Source organism: Poecilia formosa, unplaced genomic scaffold (genome assembly GCF_000485575.1).
Source record: "Poecilia formosa unplaced genomic scaffold, Poecilia_formosa-5.1.2 Scaffold128, whole genome shotgun sequence".
In the NCBI taxonomy this organism is placed as follows: Eukaryota; Metazoa; Chordata; class Actinopteri; order Cyprinodontiformes; family Poeciliidae; genus Poecilia; species Poecilia formosa.
In genome coordinates this window covers 1,578,046-1,597,854 of record NW_006800067.1, presented here as the reverse complement: position 1 = coordinate 1,597,854, position 19,809 = coordinate 1,578,046, and the positions used below count along the sequence as shown (strand labels likewise).

The window sequence follows — 19,809 nt, the reverse complement described above, 5'->3', positions numbered from 1 at the left end:
GACTGCAGCTAGATGCCTTCTGCCCCGTCTCAAAGCTTCTGTAGTTTCAAACAGGTTTTCTTTGTTTGCCCTGTATTTAGGTACATTTATCTTCACACAAACTCTGAACAGCTTCCCTGTCCAACCTGACGACAAGCATACTAACACCATGATGGCGTCACAATCATGTTTCGGAACAACTGTATTTATACTGAGATTACGCCACACACACAATTAATTATATTTAGGATATCAGAGTAAATGGGGCTGAGTACAAATGAATGCCAAACCTTTCACCTTTTTAGTTGGACGAGAGAGAAGTAAAAGTTTTTCTTTGCACTTTTGGTCCATTTCATGGAGTTCCATCACAAAATCTGTTGAATTGAAATGTTAAATTTGTGGTTGTCGTTGAAATTTGTGGTTGTAATGTAACAAACTGTGAAACCATATGAAGCCTTTTGGAAGACATTGTATGTCACACTGAAATGACAAAGAAATTGTCCTCAAGAGACTGAGACACCCATTCAAAACGCATTTACAATCCTTCAGATTCATGCTGTGTTCGAATAGTATGTCTGCAGCTCTGGGCCTCAAATGTTCTTTTATCGACCTGCCACCTTGATGAAGTCCCTACATGTTCATGTCTGCATTTTAAACTGAAAACAAGGGCAAATAGTCCAACAGCTTTCATCTTTTCCAGGTTGTCATGGAGCTCACAGAAAGGAGTAGGTGATTATTTCCAGGGGAAATCAAACTGTGCTCTGGCCTTGGTTCCTTTAAACTAACTTGATCCCAGTTGTGGAAAACAAATGATTACATCAACTTGAACACCGTTCATCTGAGATCAGACTGGAGCAGAGCGACGATGAGCATAAACTGAAATGAAATAACGACATGTTGGTGTCAGGGATGCGTCCACACTGTGCATCACCACAATCAGAAATACAACCTCGAATGCAATAAACTTTGAGATGTTCGTCTTCATAATAAAAATGAAGATGAGAGAAACGCCTCGGGTAAAACTGTGGTGTGCGGGAAGCCCACACAGGACGCGGCCATTGGGCAGATCTCCGTTCCTGGCACAGATGTTGGCGCCGCACTCCTACTCTGACTCCACTGGATCTGACTCGGGAGCGCTCAGTGGATCCACAAGATGCGCACCCCAGGCAGGGAGGAGCTTCGGGAATTTCACACCACTTGTTCCACGCCACTCTTGAGAGAAGACTCGTTTCCCAAAGTAGATATTGCGGCGAAAGGTGAGTCCATTAACACGCGATTGGCATTCGTGTAGACCGTAAATTGATAATGCGGGGCTCGATATGTGTCCAAGTGCGCCAGGGAGGCGCGGAATGTGCATTTGTTCTGTTCTTGTGACGCGGGCGCGACCTGTAACTGAAACTGTCACATGTGCGTAATTTGGATACCAAGAAACCTTTTCAAAGCGAGATGATGAAGAGTCCAAATGATGCGAGACAATTATAGTAATTTGCATGTGTTTTGGAGGGTTAAATGAGCCGCGAGAGCTGTGAAAGATATATTTAAAGAGTGAGAAAGTGAAATAAATGGTCACAAATTACGCGTCAATGCATAATTGATTGAATTGGATTATTTAAATGTCTCAGTAGATGTGAGCTGGATCCCCGCTTCAGCAGGTGCATCGTAAAAAAAAAAAAGAAGAAGAAAAAATACCTCCCGGGATAAGGAATTGTAGGAAGTGTATTTTTTGTGCCTTTTTTTTTTTTTTAATTTCTGTAAAAATGTTGCCTGAACGGAGATAAATGACATCCATTTGCTCTTGGGCATCTTTGCGCTTTTTGGTGGCTAGAGGGTCCTGCTGAGTTGCTTGACGACGGCCACATTTTCTGATTTGCTTTATAGCTTTCCAGTAAATCTTCAAGCCATTTCACTGCATACATCGAATTAATCAAAACTTCTTTAAACAGACAAGGAGAAAGATCAAATTAAAACTTTATAAACTAAGGCAACCTGGCGTGCAGCCTGTTGAATAGGCTTTTATCTTTAAATCAGCTGGGAACACGGGTATCACATTTCTGCCTATGCTGCAAATATTACATATCAACTTTGAAAGTTGAATGGAAAAAGAAATTCAGTAAACATGGTTCTTCTGGAGACCTGAAGCCTGCATCGACAGAGCAAACAAAGAGAATAAAAAAAGATCTCGATAAATTATGCCTGATTTCTTCTCAGTTCTTCCTCCAATAATCAAAACTTGAAATATACTATGAGTGGTGTAACAACTCTCTAACTAATTTGCGCAATACATTTAAAAAATACAACTGAGAAAGGAGTCTGGAATTCTACAACACAATTTCAGAAAATGAGCATAAATATGTCTTTTTAGAAGGACAAAAATTGGCTAAAACTTTGCTTTTTGTGTTTTTGGCTCATGATATAACAGGAGTCCCATTAATGGGCATGATCACCTGGCATTAGTGAACATTATCTCAGACAAGCAATTTCAGCAGAGATTTTATAACGTGATTAAAACTTGGCTCAGCCTTATGTGTTTTTATCTCCTTGTATGTCTCAGGTGTATTAAATTCTTGTTTGAGTTTTTTCATCTGACTGATTAATTTAATGACCAAATGATTAAATGCACCCCATATTCTGCCCATGTAACTCTACATGACTCAGTGCAGCAGGGCCACCTGCCATCTACTTTCAGCTTACCTGATCAGTTCAACAGTTTTTCCAGTGAAAATTTATAAGAAAATGTAAGAAAATTGGTGTCTACTGGAACGATGGAGATGATTATTGGCTGTGCTGCAGGTGCACGAGTGGGTTAACAAGGAGTGACTCAGCAGTCCAAACCTCATTGAGACTTGATAATCATCCTGATGGAAAGCATCGCCCTGAACATGAGGTTTTCAAAACACCTTTCTTTAAAACAAAAATGGGAGATCTTTGATTATGAAATCTCACCGGTCCAGTGTAGACTTTCTAGTCTACACTGGTCCTCTTCACAAACTGCTTCCATTTTTTTTGGTTGTTGAAGTAGATTAAATTTTTACAGAAAACTCTGACAAATAGACTTAAGTAGTCGCTGAAAAACATTCTCCAAGATGCCGGTGCTAATAAAGTACGATAGTTTATCTCTAATATGGAGTTCGCGTGTTTATTAATTAAAAGCCTTTTCTTACACTACGTGGCAAATAACAACATTAGGATCAATCTCCCAAACCATTAGCTGACAGTCTAACCCACCAGTAGCAATATATCTGTATGCAGCAGCAGCAGCACTTTGCCTGCATATGTAAATTAGCATGAAAAACAAGATGTTGAATTGCATTTATTTTTTTCCTTAATATTAGGCCTGCAGTTGTTCTCTTTAATATGAGCTGCAAGCTGTGTAGGCACACATTCTGCAGCTCTAATGATTGAGCTTTGAACTCACTGACTACCCCTCATTGCTTCTTCCATCGTCTCTTTTAGTGTCAATAGAGGCACAGGTGTTCCTAAGGGGAAGAAAAGTAAAAAAAAAAAATAAAAAAAAAAACATGCCGTAAATAAACAGGCAAGCAAAACAGAGAGCAGATGAGGAAAGATGTTTTCTCATTATTGTCAATTGATGAGATGGACTATTTAGTGTATTTTTTTTGGTTGGAATTTCTACTTCTGTTCCAGGAAAGCTAATTTTCTATGAATTTCTCTCTGTGTGACTGCTGCTCATGTTGCCTTTTCTTAGCCTTTTAGAACATCCACCTTTCTCCCTGCAATCAGGGAAGATTGTGTGAATGATGAGACTGCACGCATTAGAGAATCATCTTATCTGCAAAATTGTGCGGAGTTCTTACTCTTCAGCTTTAAATAAGAGATGTCTTTACGGTGGTGGCATTTGCTACGGAAGCTGAAGCCTGGTAAAAAATAAAAAATAAAAAATACATACTGTTTAATTCTTGTTTCATAAGAAGCTCTTGTACTGAGGAGGAAATGACATTGGAAACAAATAGCATGATTTTAAGATACATCACCAATGCTATCATTTTTGCCTTCATGCAGCCAGTGCTCATTTCTATAAATGACAGAGGCACATGTGACAGAAATGAATGGGAACAAATAAAAAGTGTTGCACACATGGAAAAAGGGGTCAAAGAACCAACTCACAGCCAGGAACATGCAGACCCCCAGCCGAGAGACCTCGGCAGGGTTAGTTGGCAGGATTTGACAGCCAAGTCCTCCTAACTGCACTCAGTAGCCCCACTGGGAGTTGTTGTTCAGGAGAGTATGTGAAGGTTGGTACATGTCGCCCCACTATGCAGGAGCAAATGACTGATGCAGATCCCACCGTGCTTGCACACACCAGAAATACAGATCACAGGTCTTGAGAATCCTGTATCAGACACTTCTGAAGCAGCTTGAGTTTGAGTTGAGAAAAATAATCAAACGTAGAATGAAAATAAGGGGAAAAAAAGAATACTTTATCGTCATTGCAGTTACCTAAACTAAAATTATTTCCTGCTTCCTCACAAAATGAACGATGTTTACTAGATAAAAAATCCAGTAAGAAAAACAACTGGGCCTCTCTGCTTAGCCCCCTCATCTGCAGAGACCCCTAATTTGGGGGCAATAGCATTGGTTTCCACAGACTCTGGGGATCAATTAAACTGCTGCCCCCTGAATTTTACCCCAGAGAAGCAGAAACGATGGATGGATGGATGGATGGATGGATGGATGGATGGATGGATGGATGGATGGATGGATGGATGGATGGATGGATGGATGGATGGATGGATGGATGGATNGGATGGATGGATGGATGGATGGATGGATGGATGGATGGATGGATGGATGGATGGATGGATGGATGATAAATAGTGTCATAACCCATGTATTGTCATATTGCACTAATCAGTATGGGGTTGTGTGGCTGATAGAAGTTGTCGTTCTTGAAAATAATCTGTTCCTCACCCATGTAGTTCATGTATCTAAAAGGTGCTATCTCTATCCTCATGGCAGAATGTCAATCAGTGAACGCCTCAGGTGAGTTACAGCAGTGCCGAGAGTCTTTGACTTCTGCTGCAGCCGGTCATGGTACAGAGTCGAGGGGTGACAGTGTACTACTTGTGACCCGTAGTGCTGTGTTTATTACCCAGGACAGGTTCAGTACAGCAGTGATACTCTCTGTAGTGCTCCAACAAAAAATCTCCAACAGCTGAGATGGCATACTGGCCATTTTCAGCTTCAGGAAGAAAAGAGCCTTTGCTGAGCATTCTTTACAGGGCTAGCAGTTTGTTTTTTTTCTTTTTTAACTATGTCTGATCCTCACTGGTGTGAATTGGATGGACACCACTTGTTTATTATAATACAGTTATTGCCTGTACAACATTCAACCAGATGTTGGGTCTCCTACCTGCATTTACACCTGAGGGTGGGGTGGCATCATTTGGAAATTTGATTATGGTGTTGGAAGAGTGTGCATGCGTGCGTGCGTGCATGCGTGCGTGCGTGCGTGTGTGTATGGTGGGAGGTGTCAGTCATTGTAAAGAGAGTAAGAACGACTGGACTCAACACAAAGCCCTGTAGCACACCTATAAGTTCAGAGTTATGGATGATGATGTCTGGCTTCCCATTCCTGACATTTTGTGATCCGTTACTGAAAAAAAAAAATCAACAATTAATTCACATAGAGTGTTGGGCAGTCCAAGGCTGGTGAGTTTATTAAATAGTTTGTGAGGGATAATAGTGATAAAGGCAGAACTGAAGTTCACAAATACAGAGCGCCAGGTGGGATGAGGGCGGCTGAATGAAACATGATGCATCTTCAACAGACTCAGTTTGCTCGGTAAACATCCAGGCAGCCGGTAGGATCCCTGGATGTGCAATACCACTCTCTGAAAGCAGCTCATTATGGTGTAAGGCCTACTTAGACGGTAGTTGTTGAGGCTGGTGGCTGATGTTTTCTTTGGCAGTGGGATGAATGTGGTGGTTTTGAAGCAAATTATGACCACTGACGCGTGCTGTAATGAGAGACCAAATATATCAGGAGACTTGAGGTGTGCGCTCACCTTGCTGTGAAACAAAAGGGCTCTAATGGTCAGCATAACCTCAGTGCAGAATTTGATGTAATTAAAGCCAGCCTGAGTCAGCTCCCTGTGAAAGCACACCCTGTGTATGCTTTCAAAACAGTCCCGTAATGTTACAACTGCGCTATCCTCACAGATGCTGGGGTTTTGTGAACCACAGGTTTGTATGATAGATTCAGGATCAATGAAATGTGATCTGTTGTCTGTCATCCCCAGGATGTTTGTGATGGCACAGCTTTGTACGATCACAGGACGTTTGCATATAGTTGGGCAGAGATATTTTTGTTTCTGGCCAGAAAGCATACATTTTTATGGCACTTGGGTATGACTGCTGTCATATCTGCATTATTAAAGTCTTTAGGATGAGCATTCATCTGGATGATAAGAAAGCTATGCAGCTCTTCCAGTGCTGGGCCAGTGTTAGCTTGCAGTGAGATGTAAATAGCTATACAAAATATAGAAGTAATGCCTGTCAGTCGATAAAATACCCTGCATAAGGCACTCTTGATGTAGAGAGCAATGTTTCCCCATAACATTTACTGCAATACACCTGTCATTGTTGATATGGTTACTAACTCCAGTTGGTATCCAGATGCGAACTCTAGTTTTACCAGAGTTTGCAGATCTATCTGCCCAATAGACTGTGTGGCCAGCTTAGCGAATAGCCTCAAAATTTGGTAGTGCAAGTTAACGTAGGTTAGCTTTCAGACTCGCATGGAGGCCACTCCACTTGCCCCTAATTGTGCTTCACTTAATTGCTCCTCTTCAGTTTGAAAAGGAGTAGGAAAAATGCCCAGGCTTATTATATTATTCTCTTCACTCCTCCAGAACATCCACCATGTAGCTATGTTCTGTCTGAAAGTGATGTTCTATTAAGTTTGTGTCAAGCTGTTTTGTTTTCTGTTTTCTCTCCTCAGGTGTTGGCGCAGCCTCGGTACTGTGGACATCCCAGTAAAAATGAGCCCCCTTGACACATCCAACACCACAGCAGAAGTGGAGCCTGGCGAAAGTGATCTGCCGTTTTGGTTCAACGACAGCTTTGACTCATTCCAGCCCGGTTTCAGCTCTGATATCACCAAGCACCTTGGAGTCCAAATCACTCTAATAATGGCTTATTCCTTAATAATCCTGCTGGGGCTGCTGGGCAATTCCCTGGTCATCTACATGATTATTCGCTACAGAAACATGCGGACAGTGACCAACTACTTCATAGCCAACCTGGCCTTAGCAGACCTTCTGATGGTCACTCTTTGCCTGCCCTTTACTCTGATCTACACTCTGCTGGATGAATGGAAGTTCGGTGCCGTGTTGTGCCACATGGTCCCGTTTGCCCAAGCGCTGAGTGTTCATGTGTCCATCCTGACCCTGACTGTCATAGCGCTGGAGCGTTACCGCTGCATTGTCTTCCACCTTGGTCGACGCCTGACCTGGCATTCCAGCCTCTTCATCATGGCATTCACCTGGACTATTTCTTCTGTCCTGGCAGCTCCTCTTGCCATCTTCAGGGAATATCGCTATGAAGAGATTCCTCCTATCAATCTGCGCATGCCTGTCTGCTCTGAGAAGTGGCCCCACGGCATCAACAGGGACGGAGTCATCTACAGCCTCTCAATGATCCTACTGCTGTACATTCTTCCTTTAGCAATCATCAGTTACGCCTACATATGCATTTGGGTCAAACTGAAAAACCACGTCAGTCCGTCCAGCCGAAACGACAGCATCAACCGACGCAAGAAAACCACAAAGATGCTGGTGCTGGTGGTGGTGGTGTTTGCAACCAGTTGGCTGCCTTTACATGTGCTCCAGCTGGCCACTGATCTGGACTTGGTGCTCCGGTTTGAGGAGTATAAGCTCATCTTCACTGTGTTCCACATCGTGGCTATGTGCCCTACCTTCACTAACCCTCTTCTCTATGGATGGATGAATAAAAACTACAGAAATGGCTTCATAATGGTGTTCCGTTGCGAGGACAAGGCAGATACTTTCCACCCCGATGGGTCGTTCAGGACATGCTCTGTGAGAAGGCCCACGCTGAACGGTCGTAACAGCAGACACCCTCCCACTGCTGTATGAGATTTGTTTTGTTTAAAAGCAGAATTTTAGCACATTAGCTGGACTTCTGCTTTAAGGGGTGTGTGGTTCTCAAGAAGCCTTTTGACTTAAAAGAACTGACCGATGGGTGCATTTCAATTGTATCTATCCCGAAGCTTTCAGCTCCTTGTTGGTTTTCATTTGTCATTTGTCCACAAAAGTTCAAAGTACAGGTACCTTAGATGTGTCACTTACTTCTGGTCAATACTGAACTTCTGAGATGTCGCTACTGCTCATAGTGTCTTCAAAGTAAAAAAACAAGGCAAAACAAAACTACATGTTCACTTATGCTTTTGGTCTAGTGTTTCCAGCTGAATAAATTCCAGCTGGAAAAATGTGTTATTGTTAGCAAAGGCCTGGCTATTTTCACAACTACGATAAGATTAGGAGATGGTTTTCTAAATGATACCAATAAAGCATAATTTTCTGACAATTTTTGAACACTGGGTACATTATAAAACAGCAGTAAGATAACTACCAATCATGTGAAATCCTTAAGCTGCTCTCACACTATTTTCTGTCTTGCCATGTGTGCTGGGCCTTAAAAAGGAGTGTTTCATTAAACTAAGCAGGACAAAAAGGTATCATTTTGGAAACATCAAATCGTATCACAGTTTTGATGGATGTTTGTCACTTTTGACATGTCCTCACTTTGAATAATGCATAAAAATTGGGATTACATGGAGCAGTATTGTGTAAAATCTACTTTTTTTTTAGCTTCAGATCATGTTATAGTGTTATTTCCTCATCAAAAGCCATGCCTGGAGTGTTGCTTTGATTCTTTCATGCATGCTTGAGAAATCCTTTAATCTCATTTTGCACAATCATTCAAATGTACAAAACTCTTGGTGGGACTGAGAACCGTCTTCGGGGATGAATCTCCTCCTCAGAGCTGCAGTTCCCACACTTCTGAGCCTCTTCCTCACAGATCTCTGCAACTTCCTCACTCAGCTCCTTCAGACTAGCCAGCACATTTAGCCAACACCTGGTGGAATTGTACATCTGCTGATCTCATTATACCTGCTATTTCTCAATGCAACGCTGGTAAAAACGTTGCTAAAGGTTCTATGGAGGAGTGATGTTGTGATGACTTCCTAAAAGTTGAGTGCTGGAAAGAGTGGGACGGGACATTCTCAAAGATAATTTTTCAAGGCATGAAAAATTATGTGAAATGTTTAAGCTGCTCTCGCACTATTTTCTATCTTTCCACAATTGAAAATAGTGTGAGAGCAAATTTATTTTAAGTCATATTTGATACGTACAGCAATTCCAAAACAACTGAAGGTAACATAGTTGATTGTGTCATAAAATTATTCTATAGCGCTGATGTGCTATAGAATAATAGCACATCACATGACTATTCGTCATAGGGAGTTATTTTACTTTTTTCCATTACATAAGCTATTTTTTATTCATCTATACTTAGGAATCAACCGAATGTCTGAGAATGAAGTGTCAGTGATCTATGAATGCTATGAGGAATTATTAGAGTAATTAATCAGAAAACTGGTTGTGCCATCAGTTGTACTTTTAGTTTCAAGCATTCAAGCAAATCTTCATGAGCACTGACAGAGTTCTCACATGAACATGCTAGCATTAAGTTATTGGTGTCATATTTGACCAATGGCGCGCTTATGATTTGTAAACACACAAGTCCCAAAAAAATCTGTAGCAGCCTGCCATAGCTAGTGATCATGTTATGTTACTTAATATTTTTTTCATTGATTACTTCATTTATCTATAGTCAAGTGCTGAGTGTCAACACATTTTGAACATGTCAACATTTTTAACCAGGGCTAGTTTACAACGTCTTTCTCCAGTTGGGCTTTCGGTCAAACATACAATGGTTGTTATATGAACTATCCTTCAGTATTAAATGCAAGGACAAGTGATGCTGGAAAGTGATTTACCTAAGGCTGTATGTAATCCCACCCCAATAAAACACTTGGCAGATAAGGAACAGTGTGACAAAGGTGTTAGTGCCTAATGCAATGTAATGTTACTATTGTTAATGTTAACTATTCAGAAACGGCTAACAACCTTTCAAAGCTCCACCCTTTCGAGGGTATTTTCAAAAGTGCTACCTCCCTACCCTGAACTCTGCAGCTTAAATGAGAGGAGACAAGAGATAAGAACCCCTCCACATAGAGACAATGGTTGACACAAGGCTTTGGTCACGAAAGAGGGCCCAATGCTTTGCATGCAAATCTCTTTATAGGGCTCCTTGTTGAATTGTGAGTGGTACTTGTAAAGTACATATCTAATTTATTCAAATATGTATCTAAAATGTTTACCTATGTCTTATGAAAACATGTTCCACTGTATGTACAAAATTCTTGTTGCTAAAATAATGTTCAACTTTACAGTATATTTTCTAGCGAGAAGGCAGAGATTTATGTGACAGTGAATGTAGGCTTCTCATGATACTTCGGTAATTGTTTTCGCATTCATCCAAATCCTCTAATCTGGAAAAATTAAACTGTTCCAGCTCAGCAACATTCAATCCTCTTCCAAGAAATCCAAAAGGCAACGTCACTAATATTCTGTACAAACAGGAAGTTAATTGTTCTCACCTGGCCACCATCTGTTCTTGATTAAGGAGAGCAGTGGGACTCTGTGTCCAGAAGAATGGGACTGGAAACCAGCGACCTGTGTGACGCCAGGGCAGCACACTGTTGATGTCTTCATTACAAAATCTTGTTCAAGGGGATGTAAAAAGAACATGCAATTCTGTGTTCATTACACTGCTGCTAAAGTGACCTTTCTGTTGATGCTACTTAATAAATGTGGGGACATGAATCAACAATGAGGCCTCTGGGCACGGGTGACACATTACAGCTGCTGTTTCTATAAAGACAACTTATTGTTTGTTCCTCTGTGTCAAATAAAGAGATCTTGGTTGTGTATGTCTTTATTCCCAGTGGCTACTGATTAAAGCAAAAATATGATCTGTGTAGTGTAGTCTCAAACTGAACAGTGATTTCATTTGGATGTTTATATGAATCCTTGGGTTGGCAGCATGTTGCATCAGTATACAGGAAAAGATAGCCCTCAGACGATGGACTGGATTTATAAAAAAGGATTAAGTAAATCCAGTATAGCATTAAAATAGCAAAATTACTAGTATGACCCACACGTTTAAGTCAAAGAGAATAGCTATAACTAATGCATTACTGGTTCCTAACTCCCACATTGCAGATTTTCTGGTTTAAGCATATTATTTTATATATTTCAGGCTTCAAGCCTTTAAAAAGAAAAGCAAAATCTCTTCCTTCAAATTTACAGTATTTTCATATAGTCCGACATTTGTTAATATCAGTCACAGACAGAGCAGAAAATAAGAGTTTTATCTGAGTACTTCTTTGTAGTGACATTGTACTGAACAGGAAGAAACTTCAGCTGTCAACCCTCCTTACAGATGCACAATCTGCAACGGGCGACTAAAAACTGGGACATTTTGCGCAGGGTCTCTGCTGCCATCTAGTGATCAAAACAAGCATCACCAGCGCCTCCTGCCGGATGTTCCATCGACGTCGAACGTTTGACCTTCTTCTCGGCCTGGTGACGTTTGACATCTCATGCAGGTGGTCGCGCGATGGACTTTGCTCCTCACGAACAATGAAATGTCCGTTCTGATCTTTTGAATATCATCACTGTGCAGGTCAGTGTTTATTTTGTCTTTGTTGAGCCCTTCCTTCCGAGTGTTGATATGTGACTAAATACAAATCTATGCCGAGAGAGCCATTCATTCACGCGGTTAGCCACATGCTAGGCTAGCTCCTACCATCCAGGAAGGGAGCTAGGTAGTGTGGACGTGACGAATGTGACAGAAACGACTTTAAACACGTTGACATACGTCTTTTTTTAAAAAAATACATGAAGCCCTTATTTAAACTGCAAATACATCATAAAGCCATCAGTAAAAATGGCCCACCGTGCTTTTTTATAGCTTGCTCGGTTTTTATGTGGGTTTTAGCCACCTTGTACCGTTATTCTATAAAACATGAATGAAAAATGTCCGCACAGTCATCACTGACTTTTGCATACATACACTTAAATCCTGCTTATTCGTAGCAGTTATTTAAACCCGGAAACGGCAGCAGAATGATCTACAAATATGATTACTGTCAACCTTACTCTACTTCTGCTTTATCTGATTATAACTGACTTGTTTTTGTGCTGCAGTTCCACAGAGTACTGCCAGAGTAAACCAAGGGAACAATGGGGAAATACGTTTGCTGCACAGGTTTGCTGAAAAACACCTGGGACCAAGTTTGCATTGCTTTCTGGCAACGTTATCCCAATCCTTACAGGTGAGAAAAAATGTCTTGGTGTAAAAGTGCACGATTATTATTTATGCTGTATAAAATTGTGCAAGTAGAATAGGTCTTTTCATTTGCATACTGCAGAGGTTTGTTAATGGAGATAAATTAATTGATGTACAAACAATCTTATAAGTACACACATAGCTATAGTGTACCTACAACCTTTTTTTTTTGTAATAAAACATAAATTATTTGCCATTTGAAACCATAAGGTGCTATCATGCCAAGCTGAAAAATGCATTATGGGAATTTTCTGATGATACACGGACTTTGAAATGATCAGTCATATTACCACATGAGGCAATGATAACTTTTCTGACATAACTGTAAAAGCAGTTTATTAATAATTAGAATCGTATTACATAATATGCATACTGCCTTGCCAAGTTCTTCTCACCTTCAATTTGATTTACTGATCTAGCATTTTAGGTTTACTGTAAGTTGTCAACACAGAAATCAAATCAATAAAATCCTTTTATACTAAAATACAACACTAATTTGTTACTTTGAGAGTTTAAAAGTTGTTCAAAAATAAACACATTGCAAACGAAATCTGATTTTTTTTTAAATTTTACCGATCCCTTTGGTTTCAGTAACCACGTCTTGACGGAGGACATCATCTTCAGAGAAGTTACTCCGTCCAACTGCCTCATTTCCAGACGTCTGTTGACCAAAACCAGCCGTGCGCCTCGCTGGATGGAGCGGTACCTCCCAAAGCACATGACCAACTCGGCGTACATCATTGAGGACTCCGTCGTAGACCCTCAGAAACGGACCATGACCACTCTGACCTGGAATATCAGCCACGCTCGCCTCATGGTGCGCTCCGGTTTTCATCCAGCACAACTTGGCTTTTGCTCAAAGTCAAAATCTAATTGTGATGATTTTATTTTATTTTTTTCTGCGTGCTGTGCCAGTCTGTGGAGGAGCGCTGTTTATACCAAATGAATCCAGAGAACGGCTCCTGGACGGAGATTAAACGGGAAGCCTGGATCTCTTCCAGTCTCTATGGGCTTTCTAGAGCTATTCAGGTCAGTAAAGTGGGAAGTTGTACCACAGCGCAGAAAGCAGCATGGAGTGGCTGATGGGGAGACCTCCCCACCTGTCTTCTGTTCTGTAGCATCAGCAACATCATGCCAGAGTGAAGATGCGACAGCTGAGCAATTAGTCCAAGTAGTTCCTCATTGTTGCTGTGTTTACGTAAACACACTTTATCTTTTTCCTTTGCTGACTTTGTTCACTTTTCAGGAATTTGGTCTGGCAAGGTTCAAGAACAGCGTCACAAAGACAATGAAAGGCTTTGAGTATGTGCTCTCCAGAATGCAAGGTACATTGTCATTTTAAGAGTTTTATTTTATTTTGTTTTTTCCAGATTTCCCCTAGAGTTGTAGTAAACCTTACAGGTTTATGTTGTTCATTCATGTTTACAAGCATGTAGTTGGGGCATTACATTAATTGTTGCAGATGCAGTTTGTCATCTCAAATCAGAGTTTTTGTTGATCAAGAATGACAGAAAATAACAGTTAATTTTTTGTCATAGAAATGTAAAAAAATAAATGAATTAAATTTCTCAGAATGCTGGGACACCTAGAAGCTATGACGCACCAAATTCTCTGAGTCAGAACAACACGAAGAGGAAGCAATTTAATGCTTGTCTGCCTCTTCAGCAGCTCTTTTCTATGCAGACATAGTTGGCAGGAGTATGCTGCTGATCGGCTGTGAGACTTTTTCTCCTTGTTTCTTTTTGAGAACTACGTGGATTTTATTCAAATTGATTGGCGTTTGTGAAACGTGGGATATTTTGACGTCGTGATCTTGCCATACTAAACATTGCTGTGGAAAAAGTGTACGTTTTGAATACCTGCCAGTTTTGCTTTTCACACCAGCTTAAGCTTTACCTCTACGTCCTGAGCACGAGAATGTCGACGCGTTTCACTTAAAGCCGTGCTTTGTGTTTCTGTAGGCGAAACTCCGTCCAGAACCTTGGCGGAGACCGCTACGGAGCGGGCAAGAGAGACGGCACTGGCAGCTAAAGAGAAAGCAAAGGACCTCGCCTCGCATGCTCAGAAGAAACAATACGTATGATGATGCAGCTGCAGCCTTTTATATCGTGACTATTTTACATTCGACCACTCTCATAGCAAACGCAGTTGCTGGGTATTTTGCAACGGATCCCAGTGTTGGTTTGAAAACACCTCTGTGAGGACGCATCCTGCTGAACGTGGTGGTGAGAGAAGGCCTGAGCTGGGTTCAAGAGCCTGTTCCACCCGCCCTGATTGTGTTTATTGTACCTCCGATGCCACGTCATTTCAGTATTTACCACAGATAGAGATCTTGAGTATGGCCCCCGGGTGCTATAAAAGTAAGGATGATGACCTGTACTGGAAGTGTTCCTTAGGCTTTTGCTCAGCCTCTCCACCCACCAGGATTTGCCTTTATTTTCACTTCACGTCTTGTTTTGTTTCCCTCATGTTCTTTGTTAACTTGGAGCACTACTTTAAAATATCACATCAGTTCTCTGTGATTAATTTGTGTTATTGTATTCCACTTGTTTTGTGTTAGTTCAGTTTACCCAGTTCTACCTTAGTCCCGATGCTGAGACTGGTTCCCTGGCTGCTTCATGCTGAAGTCTGCTAACTTTGCATTGTCGGAGATAAAAGCTCGATAATGTCTCGTCACCTGGCATCTCTGCTGCTGTGTAAGAGCTATACATGAAGACTCCTCTTAACTTGATTGTCACCTCGCTGTATACATTCATGTAGTCCTTTGTGACTCTTCTTGCTTAAATGAAGTATCAGCTGGTCAATAAATTGACATTTCCTAATCATATTATAGTTTTCTGTGTCAAGTGAAGCATTGGATAACTTTACCTTAAATGTTATGGTGCCTTTTTGCTGTATTTAATTGGGATTTTATGTGGTAGCACAACACAAAGTAATGTGTCATTATAATATGATTTTCACATTCTTTGCCAAATGGCAGATTTTTTTGTCTTACCACAGATTCTAGGTTAGAGTTAGATCTAGATTTTTACAAAGCCATTCTAACATTAGTGTGCTTTGATCTAAATCATTTAATTGTAGCTGACTCACTATCATTGTCGCTATGGGAACATCTCAGTATAAACACTTTCTGTATTTAAAAGCATAAATACAGAACGTTAAAAGCAGAAGTGGGTAAGAAACTACTGGTTGGGATGAAACGCACAAAGCTACAGTACGTCAAACATTCAGATTTTGGGATTGCAAAACTTATGCTGTCGACAAATTAACCCACCTTTAAATTCCTCCACTACTTTAAGTGGCATCAGTTAAATGGGGCTGAATACAAATGCAGATTACCATAGTATACTAGTTTTGCTTTTGTAGAAAAAATTCTTTGTGTTGCTCTATCACATACAGTCACACTGCAATACACATTTTGTTTTCATATGAAAAAACCAGAAAGGTCTGAATACTTCAACAAGGCTTTGTTCCTAAAGTTCTCAGAGAGAATAGTTTTGGAAAAAAAATATAACATATGAAAGAAATTTATATAGAAAATATTTATTTGCTTAAAAAAAAAGAAAGAAAGCTTACAATGGTACAAAAAAAATGCTACATAATATTACTGGGTGGAAAGACAAACTAAAAGGAATAAGGCATCTTGCATATACAAAAAAGTGAAGAAGAAAGCAACTTCAGTTATTAAATCCATGTTAAATTCTTGTAATCAGCATTAATTGCATAATTATCGCTGGTAGGTGTCGCCTGCTCTGACTGATTTTCAAACGTCCAGCTGAATACTCACGATGGCCAACGCTCCTCCCCAACTTGAACGCTCTCGAGATCCGACCGATCACATAATGCGTCAAAAGTCTTTGTTTTAAATAGAGATGTAAATGCGTGCCGATATGAAACCTCAATGTGCAAATGTGACTGAGGTTTTTTTTTTTTTCTTCTCTTCCCCCATTTCCTGGTTGTTGATTCCCCCTCCCCACCCCATCTCTTGCCCTACCCATCGTCCTTCTGACAAAACAAGTGCAACGGGTGGACGTTATGTGCAACAGAAGAAAAAGAGCTATAAATACATGAAGGGAACTTACATAGGAGACAAAAAAAGAAGAGGAAAATAAAACAGAAATAATGTTTTAAGTGCATGATAAATGTGACATTGCTGCAATATAGCCTTAGTGCTAAGGAGAAGCAGTGTAGAACGTTAGTTTAAATCTGGTTTAAGGCAGAAAGAATTCAGCACAGACATGAAGGAAATTTGCATTAAAGCCCTTGTTTTGATAAAAACTGGATTCCTAAATGACAGGCTAACACCTCATGGCTTTTAGGAACAAAAATACATAATTGCTTTATCAGAGGAATGCTTATTCATGCTGTAACATCCGTCCCAGTTTAGTGCAATTGAACACATTATTAGCCTGAACTTATTTTGAAAGGACAAACCCCCCACCAGCCCACCCAAAAGAAAGCTGTCCCATAAAAACAAAAGTGTTCGGTTGTCTACAGTATCCACGTCTTCCCTCATCCTCTGTCGTCTCGGTTTTTTTTGGAATGTTTTCTTCCTCCCCTCCCTCTGGCTAAACCCCGTGTCACGGTGGTCATAGCCAGGACCTGTCCAAGCTGGAGTAACTGTGGTCCGCGTCCATGTGTGCAATACCCAGCCCGTCAGAGTCCGCGCAGTCAAACACGATGCTTTCCACGTCCACCTCCACGTCTTCTGTAACGAGGACAGCAGCAGAGACCAAACCCATTAGGAGAGGAAACTCACGGTGAAAGAGCTGAGAACCGGGGCCGCATGATGTTCAACTCGAGCCAAAGAGAGAGTAAAAACAAAGTGTGACATGACAGATTTCGGCTGAGAGCCCCGTCATCCACCCACCTCTGTCTGAGTCCGACCTGTCGGAGGACATGGTGGACCCCTGGCTGTTGTTTCTCATCCTCTCCGTGCCCCTCTGGAGCTGCTCCAGCCGAACCCGCAGCTCCCTCTGCTGCCAGCGAAGGCGGTCCTTCAGCTGCTCGGCACGCTCGTCCTGCTCCTGCAGCTTCTGCAACACGTCGCAGACGAAGGGGAGAGAGGCATTTGAACAAAAAGCTTGGGATACAAAGAGAGAGGAGAGGTCAACACGTGAGGCTTTCTGAGGTACCTTTATGTGAAGCTGAGCTTGTCTCAGCAGGTTCAGGGTGGTGTTCCTCATGGAGTCGGTGGAGAGAGGAACCTGCTTCTTCAGCTGCTCCAAGCACTGCCTCAGCTGAGCTCGTCTGCCGATTACAACAGTCAGCAGTGTCACTTTTTCATATCTCGTCACATTACGACCACAGCGTTCGAAAGGAACCTCTACTGAGTTATGCTACAGACCCAGACAGTGTTATTGTGAAGTGGACGAAGATTCATGTGGTTTTCAGTTTCACTTTGCAAATAATGTGAAGTCTGTTTTGCATTTGTATACAGTCCACATTACCATGACAATCAAATGGCTTAAGAAGTCAACCCATTAGGAAATTATGTCCCTATGTGATGTGTATTGCAAAGGCTTCTGAGGTTTTCAGACAACACTGCACATGCAAACTCGATGGATACAATGTGATAAAATGTAGTAAAGTTCAAATTATAAATGAAGGCAATGTACTGTTATATCTCTCAAGACAAAAAAAAAGACAAAACAAAATAGCTTTGACCTTTATGATGTAATTTAATTAAGAAAAAAAAACATACCTGTTTTTCTCCAGCTCGTTGTGAACGGTCCTGCAATTAGAATTAAACACACACTTTTATTAATGTCATAAATATGCATAGAAAATGATGAAACAACTTTTAGAGTTAAGGTTTATGGTTCCTTATCATAACTGAAAAGCACACTCGAACTGCCATTGATCTGTTACATAATGTACTTACCTTTTACCGCCAGCAGCAGAAGTCTTCTTGTTCTTCTGTTTGCTTCTTTTATCCGAGTTACCGGGGCTGAGAGGCGGGGGTGAAGCATATCCATGTTCAGCCTCTGCACGGGAGAGGAAGTCCATTACGGGCAAGCGTCAATGTTTATGACGCTGATAAAGTTACTGCTACAATGTTATAATGGTGGTTTTCTCATTGTAAATATGTTCGAAGTCCTGGGATTCTGATTAAGTATGTATTATAACAGAAAAAATATTACCCTAACCCAAGCTAAAGCGTTCAAGTTAAATGATGAAAACAATATGAGGACTCGTCAGCTGAACGTTTTTTTTTTGTTGTTGTTGTTTTGGCGCCATCCATCCATTACCTATAACTCACATGGAAACCGATGCTTTTAGATTTAAAGTAGTCTAAATTACTAAATTTAACTAGCATTGACTCAGTTTGCAGAATGCACGATAAATGCAGCTTTCCTGCCCAGTCGGTCTTTTCATTCATCGAGCAGGACTGACGAGCGCCGCCCCGGATTCATTTTCAAACTCGGTGAGATTGGCGCCTTCCAATACAAAGATGCAACCGATATGTAGGTCACTGAGTCAAATGGCACAGATCGGCCACGGTAGCATCTAGCTGAATATTCCTGTGCAATCTTAAACGAATGCAAACAATGTGATAACTGTATTATTAATCCCGTATGTATTAATAACAGCTGCTCGATGCAGATTGTTTTTTTCCCCCCTTAGCAACAATAACTCCTGCCCCTAGGCTGACTGTTGACATAAAATACCAACCTCGGCCTTTCCTCTCCACGAACTCGGCTGCCCAAAGGAGAACCTGAATGCTGCAAACATTCCCTTCCATTATTGAGCTGGCAAGAGTAAAACAAGCGGAGGTAAACAAACTACAGCGAGACAAGCATCTACTATGAGCGAAGGACTGTCTGTGCAAGCTACGTTCACAGTGCACGGAGAGCCAACAATAGTGCTGCCTTCAAGGACTGAACGTAAACCTCGGAAATTCCCCACTTTCGGCTGCCTTGTTAAAACGCTAATATCAAAAAATAGTTAGCCCATCACAATCCGGTACTGGATTAATAGACTCCTCTTAATTTGAAGGCAATGGCATATGGCCATTCATTTTTGTGCTTAAATTCAAAAATGAAAATGTTATGTATATGGCTCTACCATTTCCAAAAGCATTTGAAGGGGTCGTAATGCCTCGTAAAACGTCACGGTCAAGCCAGCCACTCCCCTCCGCGAGAGACGTGTAAGACATTTTCACGCGTATTTACGGCAATAATTGTAGTAGTACTGATGTTTTTTTTTTTTTTTTTAAGTTTCTCACATACAGAAATCATACAACTTTACATAATTATCTACTATATAAATCTGTTTCCTACAACAACAACAACAACAACAATAATAATAATAATAATAATAATAATAATAACCTAAAGCAACATGTTTATGGCTATTTTCCAGTTA

The 19,809-nt window shown here is 40.9% G+C and overlaps 3 protein-coding genes across 4 annotated transcripts; 2 read left to right on the top strand and 1 right to left on the bottom strand.

Annotated features, from left to right (window-relative positions):
- Window positions 1-537: 537 nt before the first annotated feature.
- On the top strand, window positions 538-8,875 carry npy7r (neuropeptide Y receptor Y7). The gene is made up of 2 exons (XM_007561586.2): window positions 538-1,235; window positions 6,941-8,875. The coding sequence occupies exon 2, from the start codon at window positions 6,981-6,983 to the stop codon at window positions 8,094-8,096; it is 1,116 nt and encodes a 371-aa protein (XP_007561648.1). The 5' UTR covers window positions 538-1,235; window positions 6,941-6,980; the 3' UTR covers window positions 8,097-8,875.
- A 2,769-nt stretch (window positions 8,876-11,644) lies between these two features.
- Window positions 11,645-15,268, top strand: prelid1a (PRELI domain containing 1a). Its single transcript, XM_007561585.2, has 6 exons — window positions 11,645-11,775; window positions 12,300-12,427; window positions 13,033-13,258; window positions 13,357-13,470; window positions 13,688-13,766; window positions 14,403-15,268. Exons 2-6 carry the CDS (start codon window positions 12,336-12,338, stop codon window positions 14,522-14,524), a joined length of 633 nt encoding a protein of 210 aa, XP_007561647.1. The 5' UTR covers window positions 11,645-11,775; window positions 12,300-12,335; the 3' UTR covers window positions 14,525-15,268.
- A 1,145-nt stretch (window positions 15,269-16,413) lies between these two features.
- On the bottom strand, window positions 16,414-19,448 carry mxd3 (MAX dimerization protein 3). Of its 2 annotated transcripts, XM_016676154.1 has the most exons (7): window positions 19,117-19,448; window positions 18,745-18,974; window positions 18,326-18,428; window positions 18,146-18,175; window positions 17,577-17,691; window positions 17,312-17,477; window positions 16,414-17,149 (listed from the first exon to the last, which is right to left on the bottom strand). In XM_016676154.1, the coding sequence occupies exons 2-7, from the start codon at window positions 18,821-18,823 to the stop codon at window positions 17,031-17,033; spliced, it is 612 nt and encodes a 203-aa protein (XP_016531640.1). In that variant the 5' UTR covers window positions 18,824-18,974; window positions 19,117-19,448; the 3' UTR covers window positions 16,414-17,030. The 2 variants fall into 2 exon arrangements, with proteins under 2 accessions (XP_016531640.1, XP_007561646.1); XM_007561584.2 differs by lacking the exon at window positions 18,745-18,974 and having other exon boundaries at window positions 19,117-19,443.
- Window positions 19,449-19,809: the final 361 nt, after the last annotated feature.

Bases quoted from the DNA above. Each gene is read 5' to 3' on its own strand.
- npy7r (XM_007561586.2), top strand. From the start codon at position 6,981: ATGAGCCCCCTTGACACATCCAACACCACAGCAGAAGTGGAGCCTGGC.
- prelid1a (XM_007561585.2), top strand. From the start codon at position 12,336: ATGGGGAAATACGTTTGCTGCACAGGTTTGCTGAAAAACACCTGGGAC. The intron at 13,471-13,687 runs GTCAGTAAAGTG...TTCACTTTTCAG, and splicing joins GGCTTTCTAGAGCTATTCAG to GAATTTGGTCTGGCAAGGTT. The intron at 13,767-14,402 runs GTACATTGTCAT...GTGTTTCTGTAG, and splicing joins TGTGCTCTCCAGAATGCAAG to GCGAAACTCCGTCCAGAACC.
- mxd3 (XM_016676154.1), bottom strand. From the start codon at position 18,823: ATGAATGAAAAGACCGACTGGGCAGGAAAGCTGCATTTATCGTGCATT. The intron at 17,692-18,145 runs GTATGTTTTTTT...TGTAATCGGCAG, and splicing joins AACGAGCTGGAGAAAAACAG to ACGAGCTCAGCTGAGGCAGT. The intron at 17,150-17,311 runs GTGGGTGGATGA...TCCTCGTTACAG, and splicing joins CAGGTCGGACTCAGACAGAG to AAGACGTGGAGGTGGACGTG.